This window comes from Emydura macquarii, unplaced genomic scaffold (genome assembly GCF_026122565.2).
Source record: "Emydura macquarii macquarii isolate MOO-44397 ecotype Brisbane River unplaced genomic scaffold, CSIRO-AGI_Emac_v2 contig_2768, whole genome shotgun sequence".
Classification (NCBI taxonomy): Eukaryota; Metazoa; Chordata; order Testudines; family Chelidae; genus Emydura; species Emydura macquarii.
In genome coordinates, this window is record NW_027132905.1 from 19,388,957 (window position 1) to 19,401,927 (window position 12,971).

Genomic DNA, 12,971 nt, shown 5'->3' on the forward strand with positions numbered 1-12,971 from the left:
TTTATAGTCCTATTACTCACAAAACCTTACAACTTCACTGAAAACTTTCTCTGACACTATTCCATCCATGATGCCTAAGCCAAAGTCTGACATGTGTACACAAAGAAGGCATCATGTACAAGTAAACTGAGTAGCTCATTGATTTGTTTGGGGAAGTTTTGTTTTCTGGCAATGCAAGTTCACACAATATTCAGGGAATTTTGCAGGTACCGCAGTAGCACGTCTGAGTACTCTATAGGAAGGGAACAAGCTTGCATTAGTAGGCCTACAGTAAACAGGTCACTTCCTTCTCTAATTTCTGTGGGACATGGGCTTCCCCTCTGCTTGATAGGGGGGAGAAGGCGGGCACAAAATGAGGTAGAAAAGCACCCAGATGTATGGATGTTGGAGGAGTGCCTCAGTAGCTTGCTTAGGGCTTACCCATGAGAACCTCTACAATTCCCTCCACACAAGAACCCCATGCAGAAGTGGGGGGTGCCTGCTTTACATAGCATCATTCCTCTTTCCTGCAATACTGTAGAGCAGTGGTTCTCACCCAGGGATACATGTACCCCGGAGGTATGCAGAGGTCTTCCAAATATCATCTAGATATTTGCTTAGTTTTACAAAAGGCTACATAAAAAGCACTAGTAAAGTCAGTACGAACTCAAATTTCATATCGAAATGACTTGTTTATACTATACATTAAAATGTAAGTACAATATTTATATTCCAATTTATTTATTTTATAATGATATGGTAAAAGTGAGAAAGTAAGCAATTTTTCAGTAATGTGCTGTGACACTTTTGTATCTTTATGTCTGATTTTGTAAGCAAGTAGTTTTTAAGTGAGATGAAACTTGGAGGTGCGCAAGACAAATCAAACTCCTGCAAGAGGTACAGTAGTCTGGAAAGGTTGAGGGCCACTGCTGAAGGGTTAACATAATCTTAGATCTTGTTTCTACTCCTGCTGTATGAAATCCCAGTGCAGAGGTGTGTGAGCAGGGGTGAAGAGTGGAGTATATATATGTAATTCACATAAGTGATCAGGTCATGGCAGTATGTTTCTGCAGACACCATATGGCTGGGGAGAAGGGAGTGATAAGATGGGAACCAATGTGGAAACAGAGTGCCTTTGTCAGGCATCAAGACTTCCTCACTGATCTTGTAGCATCCACAGCATAAGGGGCAGAATTCCTGTTCTGCAGGCTGACAACACTCTCCTTGTCTCTCTCACCCTAAATCAAATTCTGATTGAAAGAAAACTTCACAGCTCAGGAACTTCCAGAATGTCTTGTCCCCTGTCATGTTCTTTTTTTCCACCATTTCAGTGGACTGTCTGTTTATATCAACAACAGATTGGATTTATCGCATCCAGAGTTGTGTATAAAACAGTATTAAGTATATCCTGCTTTGAGCAGGGGGTTGGACTAGATGACCTCCTGAGGTCCCTTCCAACCCTAATCTTCTATGATTCTATAGTTAAAAACAGAAGTAACTTCTTGATCATGAACTCTTTTTTACACTACGACGTATTAGAAACATTCCAGTCGCATTAGGAAACATTTGCTAATTAAGTTATTGTGCATGTTCTTCCTATACTACAGTTTTGTTGTCATTGTCTTCATCAACACCAAACTCCAGTTCAAATGCTACGACAGAGACTTTTCTAAGAGTGGGTATGGATACATTCATGTTTCTGCAGTCTAAAATACTCTGATATGTAAATCTCAATTTAAGATTATGTGTTTGATGACCTCTGTTTTTTGGAATAAATCTATCCAATATCCTTTGAGCAACTTAACCGATTACATGGTCCCAGAGCTGATGGAGTTTTTCTTGCTAATAAAAAGTAAATGCCACAGCTTGTCTGTTAGGCAGTAAAACGCTGGATTTTTTTCCTCACTTCACTGCAAAGTAATACATTTTGATAATAGAACCCTAATGGTAGAGATTCCTGTGACTTTAGGCTTTTTCCTTACTAAGCTTAATTGAATTAATTATTCTTATATTTATGATTTCACAGCCATTTTATATATAGTAAAAGGAAGAGACCCTTCTTGAATACTTATCCCACACTTAAGACCCTGTAAAAGTACTGGAAATATAAAGATGTGCTTGCCTTGTTTCAGATGGGAGAGATATATAATGCTTGAGTACATCCCCACCTACCCCTGATGGAGATAATTCCAACAACAATTCCAGTAAAATGCATCAGGGGAAAGAGACCTGTGAGTCTTAAAGGTATTTGTCACACTCGATAACCCTTTGTTTATTCCAACCTCTTGCCTGGATTGACTACTTTTGTAAATTTGCTCTTGGATGTGGGAAGAGTGGGAAAATGTACTTGTGAAGAGAATAAAACAGTTTGTAGCATAAAACAACCATCCCAAGGTGCACATGAAGGCTGTCATTTTTTAATTCATCATAATGTTTGGCACTTATGTAGCATTTTCTGGGACCAAAGCACTTTATAAACCACTTAATTAGTCCTCACAACACCCCTGTGAGGCAGGGAGGTATTACTAGCCCAATTTTATAGATTGAACAACTGAGATGGAGAGGTTACTTGATTTGCCTAATGCCACACCGGAGACTGGTCTGCTGACCTCCTTTTCATTGATTAATAGAAATAAGAGTAGGAGTGGCTTCATTGTTCATTAATCAGGGTCTTCAATGGGATTCCCTGATAAGGAAGGAGGGCAGGATCTGGCCCTTATAATCTGCAAGTATGGATGACATCTTGCTTAATTAATAGGAAAGCTACAACTACTTCTATCAAGAACTAGACTGGGAGTCAAGAGACCTGTGTTTCATTCCCTATTCTGGAATGGATTCATGGTGTGACACTGGGCAAGTCACATACTGCTCTCTCTCTCAATATTTCCACCTATAATGTTGGGATAATAATGCTTAACCTCCCCCCAAAGGGGTGTCGGGAGGATAAATTTGTTTGCTTATAAATTATTCTGATCCTATCAAGGGCATAATGGTCAAATATTCTCATTATGATGTAAAAATGCCAGTCTTTATGATAGATGCACTTGTTCACTTGGGTTTGATGATTTATGGATACAAAATTTTATTAGCTTTGTGATTATTTTTCTCTGATAGCACCAGAGGGCCCATTTTCAAAAAGGTTCTCCAAACACCTGTGAGTGTGCTTTAAGAATTCTTACACCTATGTGTACAGTAGTTTAACGCTTTCACATATGCAAACCCATGAAATCCAGTGACTCCTAAGGGCTTTTGCAAGTGCCTATTCTAGCACCTATACACCCAAGTATGGAGACTTTTGAAAGCACTTCTGCAGGTCTGCAATGCTTGGTGACAGTAAATAGGTGCAAAAAGAGACCAGGAGCTGAAAATTTACCCCCACAGTACATTCCTAACATGATAGAAAAATTTGTGGTGCTGAAATTCTCATGTTCAAAGCAATCTTGGCTCCCTCAAACACATTTTTCCACAAAGCTTTTACAATGCTTCTGTGTGTTCTTACCATATCAGAAAAAACATTAGGACTAATATTCTATCCTTTTATATATGCTAAATACGAATGCGGACCAAAAAAAAAAAAAAGGAACATTGTAAAAAAAGGGACAGATGTACCTTTCAGGCAATGTCAAATTTGCCCTTATTTTGTTCAACACAGGCTTCTGAAAGTTTACATGCCATGAAACACTTTTCACCACTTATAACCTTCAGTTTACACATTTTAATTAAAATTCATATTTGTGTGACTTCCCAGTGAGCCAGAACATGACATCATTGTGACAGCAGCAGCAAGGGGGCATACTGCCAGAGACGGTAAACCACTTTCAAGTATGCTTTAATGCCAAAGAACAAGAGTTGAGCACAGGTGTTTACACCATCAATATTCAGTGATAAATTTAGTGTCTCGTGGCTCTCAGCAACTATGTGATAATCTGCTGTTGTTGAAATCAGCTATATTTCACACCTAACATGAAAATCATGCATGATATTTATCAAGGAGACTGGCAACATTAGTTGGAGATATTGATAGACAAAATTTGGATAACGTTGACATATCACAGTGGGGCTGTTGTACCTGTTGTGACTACACGGTGTATCTCTATTATGAGCTCAAATGTAAAAAGTATATGACAGTTCATAAGATGTTACAATAATCATGACAAATAAGTTAAGTTGTTTATGATGATGAATGTTTTAACAAGTGCAAAAGAACCAGACAAAGAAGTGGATTCGTCTTCACCAAAAAGGTCACATTGATATAATCCAAAGATTGCTGAAATTATGTTTGGTAAAAATAGATGATGTGGAATCAGAAGTTAAGAGACCAAAATGGGTGCGACACGTATTAGGCCTAACTGGTGGACAAAATAACGAGGGGGGTGAACTTTGATGCCCACTTTTCCCCTTTTGGGATTTATTAAAAAGAGACTTTGAAAAAAGACAAGATCAGTTCACATAATTTCAGTTCAGCTCTCCCGCTCATCTCCGTCCCACCTTGCATCCCAGCTCATTCCCAAACTGCCAGCACTGCAACTCAACTCAGCACATCTGTCCTGAGAGGAAGGCTGTATGGCCTTAATCTTGATCAAGGAGCTTTGTTTTCACCTGTGAGTGCTGAAAATCATCACATTATCATGCCATCCAATTCTCAGCCCATCAGTAGGGATACCTAATTGCCAGCACTGCAGAAGCACGTAAGATCCTGCATATTTTTCCCTTCCCATTTTCTGCCTCCTCTTTCTTTCCCTCTCTTGGCTTTTCACTGAATCATGAAGACAGTTATGCTGCATTCATCCAAGCCTGCCTTGTCTACAAAGAACACATCCAGTCAGATAATGCCCCTGACCAAATTGTAAACCAGCAGGTATCATGGTTGTCTTGCCAGCCAAAAGCATCTACTTGTAACTAACCAGCAGTCCCGTGTTCCAAATACATTAGGAAAAACCGTATTTCACTCATCTTTTCTATCCCGTCTCTCCTCCCACTTTTGTCTTTCTGTTTGTTAAGAACAGGATAAGTAAATTCCATCTCACAACAGGACTGAGAGTAAAATTAACCCTTCCCTTTTCTTCAAATAAAAATTGTTCTAAAAATAAGAGAGGCTTATATTTTGCCTCCAAAAGGAGAAAGGCTTTAAAGACTTTGACTAAGTTTGTTCTGCATCACCACTCAACCATAGTTTCAGTATAAATGCCCGTTTTAAATTCTTATTCTTCTTGTGTTTATTCAATAAACTTTAATGTGAATAAATGCTTTTGAGTGTTTGCCAAGTAACAAATAAAACCAAGGCCTTTGTTTAAAATAATCCCAAACCTACTTATCACTGTTTAATGTTGGTCAGTGAAGAAGTGTATAAACACCTCTAAACTTTTGGGTCTTTGAGATTAATATTCAAACAACATATCTGTCAAACAACCAAGCAAAACAAAAACAAACACCTAAAGGTTTTGTTGTTATTATTGTTGTTAACTGTTGCTGAAATTTTCTGTATTTTTTCCCCTCTATAAAAACAACAAATACCAAAAAACTGCAAATTTGAAAAAGGAGTCAATATTTTCTGAGAAAATGTTTGGTTTGTAAAATTAAAGACCATTTTTCATCCAAAAAATGTCAATGACAAATTATTGACCAGCTGTTGTGATTATATTTTAAATGTGCAAAAGTGGGATGTGTATTTAAGTTTCATCTTGCCCCATCGAAGCAGTTTTGTGACTACAGGGAAATTTGAAGTTCAAAACATGGACTAATGACATAACATTAATTCTCATTGGTACCCCTGATAAAATACGGTACTAAGATCTCCAGCTGAGAGGCAGAAAGCTGTTTTCCATAGACTATGTTTATTGCTCCACTTCTTAAAACAGCTGTTTTCCCTGCTACTGCTGAGGCCATTATTGTTGTTAAAATATGAAAACCATATAATTTTCCCCCCCAATAATATCTTGTGTGAACAATTTGAATTAGCCATTTCTGAATTAGGACTTCCCTCTGTGGGTTTACAGACATTCAGGAATGAGCTGTTTTTTATTTTGTCAGATTTTGAAGAGAGTGAGCTGCATGAAAGATATTAAATTGCTGAAGAAGTTGATTATACGACAAAAATTATTGAATTATTAACCTAGAATAAGAGATTAGGAGTTGTGGAACAGGAAGCAAAGTCTAGAAAGTAGAAATAACTTCAATACATGTAACTAATATTAGTAGCAAGAAATAAATGCAGGCAGAGTAAACTTCCCACACAATTCTGCAGATGAATAGCAGCTTGGATAAAAGCTTGACTAAATTATATTTGTCAAATAATTAGGAATCATTATTAGTTTTCCTGGAAATCCACAATTGGACCTTTAGATGTAAGGTAAGTTAGATCTTTGCAAATAAAATTCTGAGAGGAGAATTCTTTGCATTTCTGACAAAACTATGGAGACCTACTTCCTTTTACTTCTCTTACTAAAAAACCTTGGCCATGGAAGACTGATATTGCATCTTTTCTTTTTTATTTATAAATATGCAGCCATTACAATTTCCGGGCATACTGATCATTCAGTCATTCACAAACACCGCAGCTATGAAACAGCAAAACATTCTGACCCAGACAAACTTCACAGAAGCGTTTGGACCTCTCCAGTCATGTGAAATTCCTGGAACACACATGATTTTAAGCTACCCACTAGCCCAGCAAAGACTGCCAGATCTGCTAAGATTCAAGAAGCATTTCAGTAAAGTTCTGAGGTGAAGAGTCATATAGTAGGATACTTACTTACCCATTGTTTGACTGAAATAACAAACACTTTGGACCCTACCCTACTGACTTTTTCTGTTACTGGTATCATATATGGCATATTTTAAATGTATTGGAACCTAGACAAAGCAGTACATTTGTAATTACATATATTCCACAACTTAGCTTTGGCTAGGTTTCCATAAATTAAAAGATTGGCCATTTTTTCATTGATTGAATATTTCCTTCAATAGTGTCATTATATTTAAAGTTCATATTTACAGCACACAATTCAGCACTTTGTACCAAGTTCAACTCACTATCTCTCTGTTTAAAACCATTACAACAATAGTTTTCTAATTGTTTCACAGGTGGTTCTCCACATAAGCTCCCATGTAATCATGCTTTATTGATGTTCCATGCAAATCAATGAAACAGCAGAACACACAGTATCACCCAGGGCCCCCACATGGGGGGGGGAGGGGGGGAAGGGTACACTTGATCAGGACTCAGACTGCAACCCCCATTACCATGAGGAAAAAATTGAGGCTAAATTGTAGATCATGCCTGAGGATATTTATAGACACTTATTTCCCCGTATCTATGTATCTATTGTCCAGATCTTGTGAGATTTGCAAATCTTAGAGATTTGTAGTGGGCCTAAAAAAATTATGCTTGGGCCCTGGTACCATCGACAAAAACTACAACCTAGTAACACAACACTCACTGTGATTCCAAAGCACAATCTTAGTTTGTTCTCATGCACAAAACACAACAGGGATATCACTAACCATAATGTGCCAACATTAGAAACTTTTGGGTAGCATAATTTAACCTGAGTATCAGGCAGCATAACTTCAGTTAAATTCCCTGCATTTACCCATGACTAATTATTCCTCTAGAATTCACAAGGCAATACCTGATCTGCATTAAAGTTCCAGCACTAAAATAAATAGCTTTGATTTCTCTGTCAGCAAAAAAGCAGGATTGAACTGCCGTTTTCATGAAACTCCCTCAACAATTTCATGTTGCATTAGAAGTGATTGCCACTGCAGTTACAAATACAATTTACGTGATCACCTCAGAGGGAAAGTACAATTTCATGCAGGTCACACTTTTGTCATCTACCACCTATACCTAGTTGGGATCACGTCTTATGGCAGCTATAATAATAATAATAGCTTGTTTTTGTAAAATACTAATCTTTACTTTGAAACTGTAGTAAGAGAGGCAGTGACATGCAGTGAACTGAGCATGGAGCTGGGAAGCCAAGAAAAGTTGGATACTAATCCCAACTCTGTTACTCACTATCTACATGGCTTTAGGAAAGTCAGTGAAACCAAAATTTTCAACCTTGGGCCTCTGAAATTAGGCTCTTAAAACCTCCTGTTTTATGGCTTGATTTTCAGGGGGAAATCTTTAAACTATTTTCAGGTCCAACAGACTTAAAAACAGTGACACAGAGAGCGATCTGGAAATCAGATAGGTTTGCTGAGTTAACTCACCTAATCAGGTTTTTATAGTAAAAGCCACATTTCAAGATGTACTTGCATGCCTAATATCAGACAGCATGGACAAAAAGGAACCTAAATGCTCCCAACCTTTTTCAGATCAGGTTACTTACAACACGTACTTCTAAGCAAATGTGGAGCTACTTCTGTGTATATTGAAATGGCAAGCTATTTCTGCATACAGTCAATTGGTGAGAAAAGAATAAAAGTAAACAAGCACACACCACTTCTTTGAGCAGCACTTCTGCAGAGAACAAATGAGTTAGATGCACACTCCTAGTCATAACAACTATTCGCTGACAGCAAAAATATTCACCATCAATCAGTTGTAAGATCAAGCTCTCCCCAAAAGCACTAAAACACTCACTCTTTCCCCTCCTGCCTCCACACACACTATTGGAAAGCTATACATTCACTAGACTCTTTTTTAATTTTTTCTTTTATGTATTCCTTATTTTTATACTTCGTAAATTTATCATCTTCCCCATACCCTCATTTCTGCCAATGTTGCTCCATCCCCCATTTGCATTTTTCTCTCTCTATCCAGCTTTTTCTTCTCTCCATCCTGTATTTTTGTGGGTTACTGTGGAGGTAAGAGGCATTTCCACTGATCCTCTTATTTTGCCCAGTCACTCATAAGCAAGCATGGCAGTGACCTTCCATCTGGAAGCTATTCCTGCTGCTCCTTCAGTCAGCCTGAAAAGGTTAATATAAGTCACATTTTAGCCAGTGACTTTGTGTGTTGCCTCTGTAGCACTCCAAGTAAAGAAATCAAAGGACTTTGCTTGGTCCCCAAACTTTGACAGGCTGCCACCTGACCACAAGTCCAGCTTCCATTTGTCTCTCTCCCCTTTCCTTTTGATCTCATATCCTGCTTTTCTAGGCCTCAGTTCCATCCCCATCTCTTTGCTCTCTTTTGGGAATCCACAAATTATTCTCTGAACAAGACTGAGTTTAGTCCTCATTAAACAAACATGTAAGAGGCTTTCCAGCCTGGACTACTTCACAATCTACTATATTATCTTGGCTTTCCACCATCCTTCTTTCAAGCCATCAAAGGCAGCTGGAGCAACTTCCAATTTGTGTAACATGCTCTTCCCTCTCCACCTCCTGAACGCTTCTGAAGATTCAGTCTGCTCCTCGAAGCATTGCTGCTACAGTGAACACAGCCCATCCTGGATTTGGGGCAAGGACGGTGTAGTGCAGCACACTGTACAGACCAACATATAGTATGTAAATAAAAAATATTGTTAATCAAAACCACTCTTTCTTACCTGCTGCAGTCAAACGTGTACAGATGGAACATGACATTCATAAGAAAAAAAAGGAATTGGATACCTGCTCTTCACTGCAGTAATGAGTGCCAAGAGCACTTGAGATTTCACTGCACAATAAAAGGATGGATGCTAACGACAATGTTCATAAAGCAACATCCACAAACCACCCATATTACTTCTAAGAACATTGGCACAACTGTGCCTATATAGTAACCGTCTATATTGATTCCTTTCCTTTCTTTAATCCATACAAAGAGGCTTTTTGGTGGTGATAAGGTTTTGTTTGTTTGTTTTTTATTGAACAGAGACAGATTCACTGTAATTAAGACTGAAGATTTTCATTTATGAATAAGTACAGAAAAGACAGCATGGATTATACACGTCCCCACATTGTCCAACATGACTCGAAACGAATATCTGAGAGGCCACCACAAGCGGGTAATTGAATCTCTAGATCAATTGAATCCTGGATTGTCTTTGCTGAGACTGACACCAAGAGCGCCAATAATTAGAGGTGTTTGTGATGTGGACATAGGAACTTATTTCACACAGGTCTCTGAATACCCATTAGATTGTAACTACTTTTTTGTAACCACTAATACTCTGGGCTAGTTTGTCATAGTGTAATTCAGGAACACTCCAATCACTTCAGGTCGTTACCAGTTCTGTAATTTTAAATTGCCATTTTCAGGAACTCTTTTCTACACAAGCCACAAAAAAGACTTCTTGAGCTTGCTATGGTATACTTAGGCTATTGCATTGCTGTATCATGATATCATTGAGAACAGTTAGCAGCATATCCATCTAACATCACATATAACGATAACATAAAGAACACAGAAGAAACATTTCAAGTCCAGCTGCACTTCAGGAAAATGGAGAAAATTTTCTACCATTTTCTACCATCGCGGCCCATTCTCAGCAGGTCTTCTCAAAAATGATTTATAAAATGGATCATCTGGCTTTTCTAAATAATGAATTTATCAGTCACATACGTTTTCTTTTTTTCCCTAACCTCCACTTGATTTTTTTCTATTTCAGATCCTTTATGGAAGCAGTCCTAAAAATGACACTTAATCCAGAAAGTTTATTAAAAAAAGATTGTATATCCTTATCTGTTATTAAAACAAACATCTTAGAACTTTGTTAAAAATGACAGAATCCTCAAAATTTATCCAAAAAGTCTTATCTGTTATTAAAACATTTAAATAGAAGTTGTTTGCAATATGTCAGCAGTTGAGACAGATGGGTAGTGAAGGTCTACGTATAGTACTCTTCAGTTTGAAACTTTGGCTTAAAAAATGTAGTTAAAAATGGATGACACTGACCTGAGACCATAGAGAACTGTTCCATCTGGATGCAAACGAATCATTCGGTTCTTCACAGTGACCCCATGGACAAATGATTTCTTGTCATTCAAGAAGTAGGTATCAGGAACCCAGAGCTGATCAGCTACTCTATTGTCCAGTGTAAGATTTAAAGGTATTACATTATACGACAGCCTCTTGTCCCTCCATGCTTGCTGAAAGTACATTGTCAAAGTATAGTCCTGCAATGTTAAAAATAGAATCATTATTTGCACTGAAACAGATATACCCCAAATATATTAAAATGCAGCTTATACTTCATGGCAGCACTTGCACACAGAAATTTCAGCTTTGTATTTTCACAGATTGTTTGTTGATGTGTGTGTATATATAGGAAAAGCTTATACACGCTCTTAATGAGAGGAATTGGAACACAGACTGGGGTACTACCAAGTGTTTTTTAAATGAACCTTAGGGCCCATTAAACATTTTAACACTTTTTAACATTGCTATTTAAAAGTCTCTCTACAATTCACGGAACATATCCTCAAGGAGTTCTACGAGGCTTTGTGTTCTAGAACACAGGAAATTGTGTCCTAGAAAACATGGATTCTGAGCCAAATTACGTGTTGACTTTTTATCCCATGACCTCCACTGAATTCAATGGCGTTACAAGGAATGCGTGTCAACTTAGAATCAGGCCCTGTATCTCTTCCTAAAAACATATCCAGCCCTTTACACTTTCTTTTCTACATGAAAAAACGAGTGTGAGCCTGCTAGCTTTCATTAAGAGCGCTGAAATAAGAAGACTCCTAGCCCCAATCCCCAAAAAGCCTACCTTATATATTTCATTTTATGGACTAAGAAGTCACATTTACTTCAATGGGACTGTTCATAGTGTATAAAGTTGAACATGTATAGGTCTTTGCAGGATTAGGAACCGACTGACTTTGAATCACACCCTTTATGAATACTTTGGAGCTGTGCTGGTCTTGATGATTTAGCAAGAATATACTGGTATGTGTATCATTATGAATTGTTAAACAAAAGAACAATTATATTAATTATATATTGTATATTATATTAAATATAAAGCTTTTCATTCCATAGACAATACCTAGTACAGGCATACATTTTCTCTCTGACTGTCCATGGAATGATGACTGTAAGAAAATAATACCAAAGACAGGTAGCCTTCATTTTTAAACTTCCAGAAGAGGCACAATGGCATAACTCCAGTCTTCTATGAGATCAGAATAAGGCTTACAGTGTTTTGTTTGAAAATTCCCATTTTATATGATCTGTGTTGCTTGGTGATAATTGTTAGCTTAGGAAATGTAATTATTGTCCCTTTAGCAGATTCAGTAAATAAAGCTGCTTTGATTACTACCACCACCGGGAGTAAGAGAATTTATTATTTTCTGAGAGCTTGTGTCTATCCATCAGCCTGAGAAAGTTTTGAACCTATGAAATCCTATCTTATTTTGACTACACTATCATTTACTTTAACTAAGCCTCACAGGTTAATTTTCATCATTTGTCTGCTAACACCGAAAAACTTAGATACCCTTGAACAAACACAAGTTACTCTGCAAACTACTATACTAACTCCCAATTAATTTACTTTGTAGCTACACTTCACAACTGTTGTCCAGATCCTGATGGCAAGACACTATGGTTGAGAATGGAAACTAGTACCACAGTAGACAGAGGAAAGAACTAACTTTTTTTCCCAGGTGAAACTCTCTAGTAAAGTTACCTATAATTTAGAAGCACTGAAATTAATCTCTCTGATGGTTGTCAATGCATGAGATTTCAAATACTCACAGGCACAAACTCGGTGACAGAACAGGCAAGAATAATCTCACAAAACTCATAAATGAAGGTCTATTAACATTTTCCCCCTCCACTTGCCACTTCCGATGTTACTATTTAAGGAACAAGTTTTCAAAGGACACGTGAAAATACACTTGTGATGTAGGCACTCATCAAAACTCACATTTAAAAAAATACTTTGCATTTCTAGAAATCCCACCTTCAGATGGGGAAATAGAAAAATACATTAACTGACTTCTTCAGCATTACACAGCAATTCTGGGGCAGAACTGTAAATGAAACCCAGATCTGACTTCCTGATTCCTAATCCCAGCTTGAACCATTAGACCCAGACATTTTCCTCTGCTAA

General features: G+C 37.6%; 1 protein-coding gene across 4 annotated transcripts in view; it reads right to left on the bottom strand.

Annotated features, from left to right (window-relative positions):
• The window catches only part of GABRB2 (gamma-aminobutyric acid type A receptor subunit beta2), a 225,670-nt gene that overhangs the window by 126,035 nt on the left and 86,664 nt on the right, over nt 1-12,971 (bottom strand). For all 4 annotated transcript variants that reach the window (XM_067566618.1, XM_067566617.1, XM_067566616.1 and 1 more), the window contains exon 6: nt 10,808-11,028. In XM_067566618.1, coding sequence (XP_067422719.1) covers nt 10,808-11,028 — 221 coding nt within the window. The remainder of the gene's footprint in view (nt 1-10,807; nt 11,029-12,971) is intronic.